Source organism: Diospyros lotus, chromosome 12, assembly GCF_014633365.1.
Source record: "Diospyros lotus cultivar Yz01 chromosome 12, ASM1463336v1, whole genome shotgun sequence".
Taxonomy (NCBI): domain Eukaryota; kingdom Viridiplantae; phylum Streptophyta; class Magnoliopsida; order Ericales; family Ebenaceae; genus Diospyros; species Diospyros lotus.
This window is the reverse complement of record NC_068349.1, coordinates 19,669,992-19,682,723: the sequence shown is the minus strand read 5'-3', so window position 1 is coordinate 19,682,723 and position 12,732 is coordinate 19,669,992. Positions and strand designations below refer to the sequence as shown.

The 12,732-nt window shown below is 39.4% G+C and overlaps 1 protein-coding gene across 5 annotated transcripts in view; it reads right to left on the bottom strand.

Moving 5' to 3' along the window:
- Positions 1–10,417, bottom strand: part of LOC127814292 (uncharacterized) — a 53,172-nt gene extending 42,755 nt beyond the window's left edge. The window contains exons 1-3 of one of the 5 annotated variants that reach the window (XM_052313868.1): positions 10,269–10,417; positions 10,005–10,142; positions 9,863–9,924 (exon numbers count right to left, since the gene is read on the bottom strand). In XM_052313868.1, the coding sequence (XP_052169828.1) occupies positions 9,863–9,924; positions 10,005–10,083 (141 nt within the window). In that variant the 5' untranslated portion in view covers positions 10,084–10,142; positions 10,269–10,417. Of the gene's footprint in view, positions 1–9,862; positions 9,925–10,004; positions 10,143–10,233 lie in introns of all 5 variants that reach the window. The other 4 variants (XM_052313869.1, XM_052355717.1, XM_052313870.1 and 1 more) reach the window with 4 other exon arrangements.
- Between the last annotated feature and the right edge of the window lie 2,315 nt (positions 10,418–12,732).

The window sequence follows — 12,732 nt, the reverse complement described above, 5'->3', positions numbered from 1 at the left end:
CAAGGAAGGTAAGTAAATGAGTAGCTCATGGAAACTATTTCAGCAATTGTGGTAGGTATTCCCAAGTGGTATTCTCTAGGTGTAGGTGGGACCATAGTTGTTAAATTGAGATTCGAATCGAGAATCGAAATCCTTATTTTATGAATCGTGAATTGAGAATCGAATCGAATCATAAGATTCGATACGCATTCTCAATTTCAACTATAAATAATATATATCTATAGAAAATAAATAATGTGTCCACCATGATCAATTCTTTTAAATATAAATAGATAAATAAACTTCTAAATATATTTGCTAAGTTTAAAATTATACCAAAATGCATAAGTATATTCATGTTGCCTTTAAATTCAAATTGCACCGAACCAAACCACTTTCAAAATAACAAGCTAGAAAGAAAAAACCCTACAACTATAAGGTTACTAATAAACTCCATTGTCCATAATCTTCACTAGTTATCAATCATCTTCATCTTCAAGTTCAAGAGCATCATCATCTTCATCATCTTCTTTGTTTTCAAAGATAGTCAAATTGAAGGAATATTTGATTAAAGTGCACATGCAGACGAAGTCGCACGAATTGAATGAATTGGACGAATCGAGCTATTCATGCGATTCACAGTCGATTCGTTCGATTCATAGTTGATTTTAAAGGATTTTTTATTCACCTTATAAATTCAATTCGATTTCTATATGAATCAACTTGAATCATACGATTCGAATCGTGAATCGTACGATTCTAAGGGATTTTAGATTCACCCTATAGATTCGACTCGATTTCTATATGAATCGAGTTGAATCGTACGATTCGAATCATGAATCGTAAAATTCTAACAACAGTGGGTGGGACCACTATACCAACACTTAGATTAAGGGTAAGGGCTCCTGATGGATTACCCTTCTGTATATGATAGCTTGTGGCTCCACTTCCACTTCTATAAGTCAGGGCTAATAGTAGCATTAGGCTCCACATACTTCTTCAAGAGGGACACATGAAACACCAGGTGGCTCTCCACGCCCTTATGCAACTGCAATCTGTGGCCACTTTACCCACCAGTGCAATTATGAGAAAAGGTCCAAAATACTTTGGCCTTAACTTGAATAGGCGTGTGGTAGAAAAAGAGTGTTGCAAGAACCTCTTTATCTTCAAGAAGATCCGATCTCTCATATTAAAACTCCGGTCACTCCTCCTGTAATCAGCATTTTGTTTTGTTCGGTTATTAGTTGTAGTCAACTCCTTCTTGAGTATAGTGAGCATCTCCTACCTATTTTTCAAGTATTCTCCAGCAGTGGTTTGAGTCTCTTGGAAATCAATCACGACTGGTAATGTTGAGGTCTTATATCCGAATAGAGCCTCAAAAGGGGTCTTCTTTATTAAGCTATGATAGCTCGTGTTATACCACCATTGTGCTAAAAATAGCCACCTTCCCCAACTCTTGGGCCTTGCAAAGCACATACACCTCAAATAGGACTTCAAGCACTGGTTGACCCTCTCGATCTGCCCATCTAACCCAAGGTGGTATGCGATCGACATATGCAACCCTACCCCTAGGCCCTTGAACAACTCCTGCCAAACTGGCTTGTAAATACTTTGTCTCGATCTAAAACAATGGATTTAGGGATCCCATGCACCTTAGCCACCGTATCAAGGAACACCCAAGCAACTTCCTGGGCTGTGAAGGGGTGTGTGAGGCTGATGAAGTGAGCAAACTTCGTCAGCCTGTCAACCACTACCAGGACCATGTTCTTACCTTCAGACTTGGGTAAGCCCTCAATAAAGTCCATGGAAATCTCTTCCCAGGCCTGCTTCGGTATAGCTAGTGGCTATAACAACCCCGGGTATCCCACTTGTTCATGCTTGCACCGTTGGGAAGTCATGCAGGCTGCCACAAAATCCGTCACCTCTTTTTTAAGCCCTAGCCAAAAGAACATTTGCCTTACTTTGTAGTAAGTAGCTCTGACCCCCCGAGTGCCCTCCTAGAGGAGAGTTGTATAGTGCCTGCAGTATCTTGGACTTCAATTCTCTGTCATCCCCCTCCACTGATTTGCTTTTAAATCTGATCAGACCATTGGAGATAGAATACCCCTAGGCATAAGTATGCCTGACTACTAGCCGAATCTATAGGGAGTTAATCCATTTTGATTTATCATAGCTCTCAGTTACATCTTTTACCCAATCGGGCACCACAACTGTAATGGCTACACATGCCCCTTCTTCTTCTCTTCTCAATAGGGCATCTGCCACTATATTCCCTTTGCCCTTCCTATACTATATCACATAATCAAGGCCCAATAATTTTGACACCCCCTTCCTTTGTAGCTGAGTATGCAGTCTCTGCTGCAGAAGGTGCCTTAGGTTTTCATGGTCTATCCTTATAATGAATGGAGTTCCTTCCAAGTACTACCTCCACTTATCAATGGTTATGATCATGGCTAATAATTCCTTTTCATACACACTCATTCCCCAGTGCTTAGCAACTAATGCTTGACTGATATAAGCTAAGGGTCTTCCCTCCTAAATCAATACTACTCCCACCCCAATGTCACATGCATATGTTTCAATCATGAAGGGCTTAGAGAAAATAGGTAGGGTTAGAACCGAGGCTTGTGTTATTGCCCTCTTAAGTGTAATGAAAGCAACCTCAGCTTGGGGATTCCATTTGAAGTTGTCTCTCTTGAATAATTTGGTCAAGGGCTTACTGATTACCCCATAATGTCGTATAAACCTCATGTAATACCCAGTTAGCCCTAGGAATCCCCTCAACTCCCATATAGATGAAGGCCTAGGCCATTCCTACATGGCTGCAATTTTCTTAGGGCCTGTACAGACTCCCTGACCCGAGATGATATGCCCTAGATATTCCATTTCACTCTTTGCAAAGGAGCACTTTGAAAGTTTCACGTATAACTGGTTGGTTTTCAGGGTTTCAAAGTGGTTTTAAGGTGGATTAGGTATTGTTTGAGGTTAGGGTTGTAGACCAAAATGCCGTCAAAGAATACCAATATAAATTTCCTTAAGTAGGGGCAAATAAATGATTCATCAAAGCCTGGAAAGTAATTGGGCCATTAGTGAGCTCAAAGGGCATCACCCTGAACTTGTAGAGGCCCTGGTGGGTTCTGAAAGCCGTTTTTGATATGTTTGCACGTAGGTTAAGTTTAGTGAAGATGGCAGCCCCTTTTAATTCATCTAGCAGGTCTTCAATCAAGGGAATGGGAAATTTGTTTTTCATGGTGAGGTCTTCAATCAAGGGAATGGGAAATTTGTTTTTCATGGTGAGGTCATTTAGTTGTTTGTAATCTATGCAAAAGCACCAGGTGTCATCCTTCTTTTTGACAAAAAGTACAGGAGATGCAAAGGGACTCTGGCTAGGCTAAATTATGTAAGCACTAAGCATGCTTTTTACTTGTTTTCCAATTTTAGCTTTTTGGGAAGGGGGTAATGGTAGGCACGGATATTAATTGGCTCTAAATTGGGTTTCAAGGGGATGGAAAAAGTCAGTTTGGGGGAAGTGTGCATGGTTCAACAAATAAGTCTTTGAATTCTAAGAGTAACGGATGTAAATCAGTAAGGTAAGTTACCTTTGCAAAGAGGTCAGTGACTGAAGGGCCCTTCGGTTCTCCCTCATCCATCTCCATAGCTCGAATGGAGAACATCTGAGATATCTGCCCCTTTCCCTTAGATAGCATCCTTTTGCCAATAATCACCTTACACTCTCCTACATCTAGGCTACCACTTAATGTCAACTTCTTTCCTTCCAGATCCAGGGTGACTTCCAATTTGTTGAAGTCAAAGGTCAAAGGGCTTATTGTCCGCATCCAATCCACCCCTAAGACTATATCACAACCTCCCAGCTCCAAAATTCTCAGGTTTGTAGAGAACTCCTCCCCCTGCATCAGCCATTTGAACCCCACACTTTTATAATGGCTATACATCCTGCTTCCGTTAGCTATTGTTACTGAGAGGGGAGTACTGGCCGTGAGTTTGCACCCAATTCAGTGGTAGTTGCTTCGTTGAGGAAGCTGTGGGTGTTGCCAATGTCAATCAGCACCATGACCTTCCTCCTCCCTACTCGGCCTTCTACTTTAATGATTTTTCTCGCTGGTCCCCCCCTAAGTGCATGGAATGAAATTTCCCCCCCTTCATCAACAGGGTCATCTTCAAGGGTCTCTTCCACAGTCTCCCCACTATCCTCTTGCTCCTCCCCAGCTATCTTCTCCTCACCTCCTTCCATGTTCAACAATCGCCTTGGACACCGATGCTCGAGGTTGTAATGGTCCCCACATCTGTAACACAACCTCATCTACCTCCTCTACTCCATAATGGGGTTTCTGATGGTCAAAGCCTGCTAATTTCCTCTTGGCAGGCCTGAAGTCACTACTACTCCTACCTCCTTAGTGTTTCCACTAACTGCCCGAGAAGGAGCCCTATTTCTCTTGTAAATAGCTTCCAGTGTTAATTCTTGTAATCGGGCCTTCTCTGTTGCCTACCTAACAGTGGCTGGCATCATCATCTTAACCATTGATCTCAACTTGTCCTTAAGTCCACTAAGAAAGTTGGACACGAAGTATTGCTCAGTAAGTGTTGGCTGAGCATTCCACATTAAGGCTCCTAACTCCTCAAACTTTTCTAGATACTTTGTGACAGCCCCCTCTTGTTTGAGTTTATTGAACTCTTCTATTGCATCCGCCATGTTCTTTTCTCCAAATCTCTTACACGACTCTTCTGCAAAGTCGATCCATCTCACCCTAATCCCTCTAGATCTGAACCACCCTTAGAACCAAGAATCAACCATATCATTGAGATAGGTTGTTGACAAGGTAATTCGTTGTGGCTTAGCCACATTGTAGTATTAAAAAAAATGCTCACACTAGCAGATCCACCACCTTGGTCTGGATTCGTCGAACAACGGTATCTCCAACCTTAGCGTCGGTGTGTGGTTATTGGATTGAAAATTAGGATCTCTTCCCTGAATGTCCGGCTCCATTCAGTGCACCCCCTCCAACTTTATTTCCCCTGGAGGCCTCAGAAGTATGTCAAATCCGACTGAATTCGGTCCAGCTTCGGATCGAGGGGGGAATTCCGAAGGCAAGTGAAATTATGGGAGGGACGACAGCATGATGAACATGTTGTTGATCCTTTGACCAAACTGATCCATTGCGTACTGGTGTCTCTCCAATTCCCACTGCATATCCTAACAAGATGTCGCCAATTCATCCGCATTCCATCTCTGATTGCAGCTACATCTTCCCTACTTTGAGTAATAGCTTCATGTGTATGCGTCATTCCAAACTCCAGCGCTTCCATTCTAAACTCCAATTGTTCGAGTCTCGTCCCTTCCACCATCGTCTGCTCACTATCCACGACGCTTTCAATCACAGAAACGCCACCGAGGATTGTCGGCTCTAATACCAATTGTCAAGTCTCGGATCAGATACTTGGACAATTCCGAGAGAGTCGTAGATTAGAGAGAAATTGCAGGGAGAATTTGAAAGAAGAGAGAGAGAAAGAAGGAGAGGGAAAGAACCGAATGCTTTCATTGATAGTTCCCATCCTCTTTTACAATGCCTTTTATAGGCTATCACCCTCGGCTTATTGGCGTAATCGAGGTACAATCATCATAAGTGGTAATCGCTAAGTACACATGCTACTACTACTGTAGGTTTATTACAGTTATGCCCTTAGGCTTATGACAAGGACCCATCTGATCTATATTCCACAGTGAACACTCATTTGCATCCTACTTGATTTTTTCCCTTTGGTAGTTTTACCAACTCCCAAGTCCCAAGTTTGATTTTTTTTCCAGTGTTGCCTTCTCTACCTCCATGGCACTCCTCTAGTTCTCATTGCCTATTGCTTCGAAAAAGGTCTTTGGCATGGGGATTGTGTTTAGGCTGGTGAGAAAAGCTTTGTGCTTGGTAGACAGGTTTGAATAGGACATGAACAAGTGTAGAGGATGTTTGGTACAGGTCCTTGTTCCCTTCCTGATGGTAATAGGCAGATCAAGGTCATTGGGATCAAGTTTATCACAGTCACTTGAGTCAGGATCAGTTGCAGGTTTAGTGGCAAGTTCAAGTTCAGAAGTAGGAATACCAGGTTCATGACTTAATTTAGATGGTGTAGCCTGCATAGGTGGAGGAGCTGGGGCTTTTCTCCTTGAAACACACCTGTAGTGGACAAGAAGAAGTTGGTAGTTGGAATGGAAGAATACTCAACAAAGATACATTTGAGAGCACGAGGATCAAGTTTGCCTCTATGGGGAATGTGGATATGATCAAAATATAGACAACCAAAAACTTTGGGATTGAGGCCATTAGAGGCATTGAATCCGAGAAAGATTTTTGTGAGAAGTAGAATTGGACTATGAGAATCAAGACTCCTTGAGGGTAGCTGGTTATTAAGGTATGTGGCTATCAAGACTGTCTCTCCCCAATATTGTTTTGGGACATTGTTTTGAAAGAGAAAAGCTCTTGTAATAGGTAGAAGATGACCATTCTTTCTCGGGACCACCCCATTTTGCTAAGGAGTGTGAACACAAGAAAATTCATCAATTATGCCCTTTTCATGAAAGAAGAAGGATAAAGACTAATTGAAAAAGTCTTTGGCATTGTCAGAATGAAACCTCTTTATTTCAACTCCAAATTGAGTTTTAACCATGTTATTGAAGATGGGAAAAATAGTACACACTTAAAATTTAGCTTTCAAAAGGTATAACCAAACCACACATGCGCAATCATCAACAAAGGAGGTAAAACTCCATCTCTCTCCTTAGCACACCTAATCATCCTCCTCGTGCCCTGTTCTTGAATTTCAGAGAAAGATTAATAAAAAATGACATTGCAATCAGAATCTGTGGTAAGTTTCTGAATGGACACAAGGTTGGTGAAAACTTTAGAAACATGAAGTATATTTTTAAGGGTGAAATGGTTGTTTATAAGGACATCTCCTTGACCAACCACAGTTGTTAATAACCCCTGTGCCATGGTTATTTTCCTTGTGCTAGGACACAGTGTATAGGATATAAATCAATGAGAAGAACAAGTCATATGATATCTAGCTCCAGAGTCAAGGATCCAAGTATTTGGGAGAGTTATATCTGAAGCATAAAAGACGAGAAGAGAAAGATATACTTATGAAGGCTAGAGTGCAAGTACATGTCCCAGGTTTCTTTTCCAATGACTCCAACCAAGGTAGTTAAAATCGAGATTTTAAGTGAAATCGAAAAAGAGTCCATAAAATCGGATCGTAAAATCAAAAGATTTTAAATACAACTAAAAATACTCTTTAATTTTTGTAAATATATGTTTATAATAACATAATTTTATAAAAAATAAATTAATATTATTTAATAACCTGATTATTCCTTATTATAAATGAAATACATATGCCTATTTCAAAATTACTTCACCTATTAATTTCAAAAATACTAAATAATATGAAATTTCTAAATATTAAGTCCATCATTTATCATCATTCATCCATCCATAATCAAAACTCCAAATATTAGTTCATATACTTTAAATTCTCATAAGTCATAATTTAATATTAATAAAAACAACAATTCCGATTTTGCGATTTTATATCCTAATTTTATGCGATTTTACCTCAATTCTAATTTTGTATGTGATTTGAATCGTTTGGGGGGTCTTCGACGCGTAAAATCATGCGCATTAAATCGGGATTTTAACAACAGTGACTCCAACAAATTTCTTAGTTTCTCAATCTCCCAATTGAGCTCCATTGTATTTGCCTGGTCTTGAACCTTTCCTTCAGTAAATTGATGGCTATTGGCCACATAAGCTTGCCCCTGACCTCTTAGTTGAAGATCTTGTTGATCATGATAGAAAACAAAGGAAAGCACTTTCAAGAGATCCTAGGCCGAAAGCCATTTCTCGACAGTTTAGTGAGCCCCGTACTGTTTATCATCTGTGCAGCTTTATTCATTTCATTCCTCCAGCAGGTCACGAAAGCAGAGAGTGTCTCCTTTGGTTCTTGCTTAGTAGGCAAACATTCTCTCCGAGTCACATCAAACTCCGTATTATATTGATATTGCTTGATGAATCATGCATAGATCTTCTCACAAGTGTTGATCCTATCAGGTTCAAGGGTACTATACCACCCTTGCGCGACACCAGTGAGGGTTGATGGGAAGCATTGGGCCAAACTATCTACTGACAACTTCCATGGAGTCCACCTTTAGGGGGCTTACTATGGAGCTTCCAACATTTCTCTGAGGTATGCCGAGGCTCCTTGCAATAATTGCACCATAAGGAGTCCTTGTTAATCATTTTTTATGAATCAGATGCCTTCCCTTCCTCTCTAGGCTGCTTGTCCAAGCTAGAACTCTTTATAGTTACAAGTGTTAAACTATCTGTAGAAGAAGTATCAAGCATCACTCCTCTCCGTCCTTCTTCTGCACACACAATTGAGATTGTCTCATTTAGAGAAGGCAGATCTTCCTTTCCAAGGATTTGAACTCTAATTGCTTCAAACTCTAGGTTTAGACTAGCAAGAAAATCATAGATTCTTTCTTTTTCAACAAATTGTTTTTGTATAGCTACATCATCACTGCATTTTATCTGAATGCACTGATAGTGATCTAACTCTTGTCACAAAGTGTTGGACGAGATAAAGGAATTCAAAGTTTAAAAAAGGGGATAAGGTGGTTGGATAAGATGAAGATTTAAAAGAAGTTTGGTAGATGGATAAAGCTCCAAAAATCAAGGAAGGAATTCAAGCATTGAAGTTTAAATCCAAAAGATAATGGACAACCTAATTTGAATGTTAGTTATTTTTTTAAGTTTGAATTTACTCCTATTTTCTAGAAGATAAAGTAGGCATTTAACTAGTATAAATAGCTTCTCTCGAATTCAATAAATCTTCTAAGCTTTCAAGAATTTTAAGCTTATTTCACAAAGTTTGCAAGAGATTGGCGTACTCGATGATTGACCGAGATCCTTGTTTGGTAGCTGCCACCTTTGTCCTGATCTCATAAATCTAAGCAGCATCATGGACTTTAGAATATGTGAGCTTCACAACATCCCAAATCTCTTTAACAGTGCTTAAGAACATAATTGTGTCGTTGATCTCTAGCAGTATGGAATTCCAAAGCCAAGACATGACCAACGAGTCCTCTTAGGCCCAATTCCAAGTAGATGACTTAGCTTCCCTTTTGCCTTTTAGAAACGTTTGGATTAACTAGGACCACTTCAAATAGTTTCTTCCATTCAATCTATAAGCTGCCTGAATGTTCACCCGAAGTCATGCCATTACTTCCAACAAAAGGTACCTCAGTTGTACTATGGGATTTAGTTGAGTCTATCATGGTTGTAGGGTTTAGGTAGCTATGAAAGTGGACTGGATATCAATATTGGCTATAGCCAACTAAGGAAAAAAAACGGTGGCCGACTCCAAGGATATGAACCTAGAGCTCTAATACCATGTCAAAAGTAGTCGATAATCCAATATCATTCCTCATTGTAGGGTTATAAGAATATATATAGTTGGTCAATGGGAAAAACTAATCTTCTATAATAGGCAGTCTCCTAATTAAATCCTACTGAAATTAGGAAATACTTATAACCTAGAATACAGCTGGAAAGATACAGTCAGGATAGAATCTCCTAGGAGAAAGATACAGAATGGAAATATGGAAACATAGATCAAGCATATGAATCTCTGACTATGGATGGGAATCTCGATATTTTCTAACAGAAATCATGAATTTCAACACATCACATGCATTAATGTAATTACTTGTTCAATGCAGAAAAATTATAAGAATATCTCAATAAAAAGTTATAACAGAAAATAATGGTTTTAAGGGCACAAAATCAAAATGTAGATAGAGAAAGGAGGGACTGACTCTGTCTTGATGACGTTTGTAGAAGATATCCCAATACTTCTTAGCATCTCTTTCATACTTCTCTGTTAAATAAATATCCAGATTTAAAATACGTTCAGGATCTTGTGGGTGATCAAGGTTGTAATGAATGAAAGGGGGATACCTCTCCAAAAAGTGGAGATTTCATTGCTAGAGGTTGGGTATATTTGTACTTTTGGCAGCGGTCGATGATGTTCCTCCATAATGGCCCGTGTAGCAGTAAGCCTCTCAGGAGCAATTGGCAGGCAATAGAATTGTTGCTCTGCTCAGAAATTATTTGACAATAAATTACATAAATATCTACACAAAGAAAAATAATGGTATACAAGTATATTATAATCTGCACTCATCACCTTCAGTTTTCTAACCTACACACATGTATTCTTACTTTAGCCGGGGGCGACTGGCGAGGCGGCGAGCGCAAGGGCGAGGCCGAGTCGGCGCTGACAAGCGACGGAGCCAGAGCGAGGCGAGCGACTAGCGACCGAGGAGGGCGAAGCGAGCGACTAGCGACCGAGGAGGGCGAGCGAGGCAGCGACGATCCGAGTCGTCCGACGGAGGCAAGGAGGCCGGAGAGGGAGAAGCGGCGGCAGCGACCAAAGCAAGAGAGGGAGAAGGCCAGGGGGGGTGCGCGGCGGCAGCGACCGAAGCAAGAGAGGGAGAAGACCAGGGCGGAGGGCGGAGGGCGGCGGGCGGCGGCTGGGGAATGAGGGAGAAGGGCAGGGGAGGGTTTGTAAAAGTATAAAAATAAAAAATAAAAAATTAAGTATGAATTAATAAATTTGGAAAATAAAATTTTTTAATTTTATGGTTTTATTTTTTTGAGAAAATAATTTAATTAACCTAAAATATGTTATTATTTTAATTTTTTTTACAAAATTCAATGTTTTTTAATACATTTTTACCATTGAATTTTATGAAAAATAACACTTTTTTCATGAAAAATAATACCTAGACTCAAAATGCTAGAAAAATGATCAAATTCTACATAAAATATTATCAATCAAACACTAAAAGATGAAAAAAAATATCATTTTCTAAGTAAAAAATTATACCAATCAAACAACTTAAACTTTCAATTTCTGAAAATTCATTTTTTCAGCAATTCAATTTCCAATAATTCATTTTCTTTTTACCTAAATTCCACTCTTACAATCAAACGCACCCTTAAATTAATTCTCATTCAGCATATATTATAATAAAAAATATTATCACTTCCTTAATGAATTTGTAAGGCCCAACTTTTGGGCCTTATTTTGAGAGACCCAAATAAGGGAGGGGAACTAGGCCCATAAGGCTATATAAAAGCCCTAGGGCTCCCCAAATCATTTCTCTCTTCTCCTTTTGTTCTTCCCGTTCCAGCGAGCTCTCTTTCTCTCATTTTCTTTTATAATTAATTTTGTAAAATTCAACTGTTGGATCTTGAATCCACCCACATTATCACCGTGAAATCAACCCCGATCTACAACAAAGTAAGTTTTTTTTTATTTTTATTAGCTTTAATTTTAGCAGATTCATGAGAGGCGTATGTATATGCGCGTGGGTGTGTTGGCCAAAAGTTTGAACTCGGATCTAGAAAGATCTAACCGTTGGATCTTTTTGGTTTTTGGGTATGTTAGTTAATGGGGTTGAGGGTGTTGGGTGGTTGTCTCGGATTATCGGAAAACGTAGGCCCCGATGGCCGGTGGCGACTAGTAGTCCGCATAGTAAATCTGGTCGAAAATTAAAAGTTAAATCTACGAAAATTTCACAGTTAGATTTAGCCCATTTTTAGAAATATTAACCCCCCTTCCCCTTAGCTAGGTGTTTCAAATGGTGGGTTCTGATCGTCGGAATCTTGGGTCGGCGGTGGCTGTCAACGGCTGCAATAGTGTGGCTGGGTAGGCTGTTTTTATTTTTTTTGGGTGTTGGGTCGTTGTGGCAGCATTTGGGTCGGTTCAAATCCTAAGAGATTTAAATTTTGTATTTATTTAATTCTTATGAAATTTTGCTATTGTTGTTAAGTATTTTTGATTCGTCCCAACCGAGAGTCGTTTGAGGGAATCCGGCATCTTCAATAATACTGTGAGTGGACAATTTGTATTATGGTGGTATTTGTTGCATGCATACCTTTTATTATTCTAGTATTCTATATATACTATTCATAACTTCATTTGTGAATTGAATACAGGGAAATTTGAATCCATATTATTTGTTTTGCACATATTAACACATGTGATTGATTGCATTTCTGTTAATGTGGATTGTGGATGGTGATACCTGTGTGTGATATATTACATGTAGCATTGATAATACTAAATGTTGGTATGAAATGTGTGTTAAATGGAGTAATAGTTAGAACCTTGTATTGCTAACCTAAGTAAGAGTTAACTGTTGGTGCACTACGTATATGTTAGGGTGTGAGATAGTCCATCCTGGATGGGTGCGAGATAATCTGCCATCCATGTTTATATCCGACATGAGATAATCAGCCGAAGTGGATCTTGGTGGCGTAGAAATAGTCCGCACCAAGGAAGTGATATGTGTGAATTTTGGTTCTAAATTGTTTACTCCCAATGTGCATATTTATTCACCATCTCTCATTCGATATTATATAGTACTTGAAATGTCATGGCATGATGATCTATATTCGTTGCATAGATTTTATATTTCCTCCCATTATAATACTTGTTACCCCTCACTAAGCCAGTGTCAAGCTTTTACCCCTTAATATTTCAGATTTTGTATACCCTAACCACGCTTCGATATAACATATATATGTCACCTCATGGGGTTGTGCATGGGAAGGTTTAAGTTCTCCTTGTTGCGAATTGATAACTTGTGAATATTTTTGTAAGTACATGCTTATTATT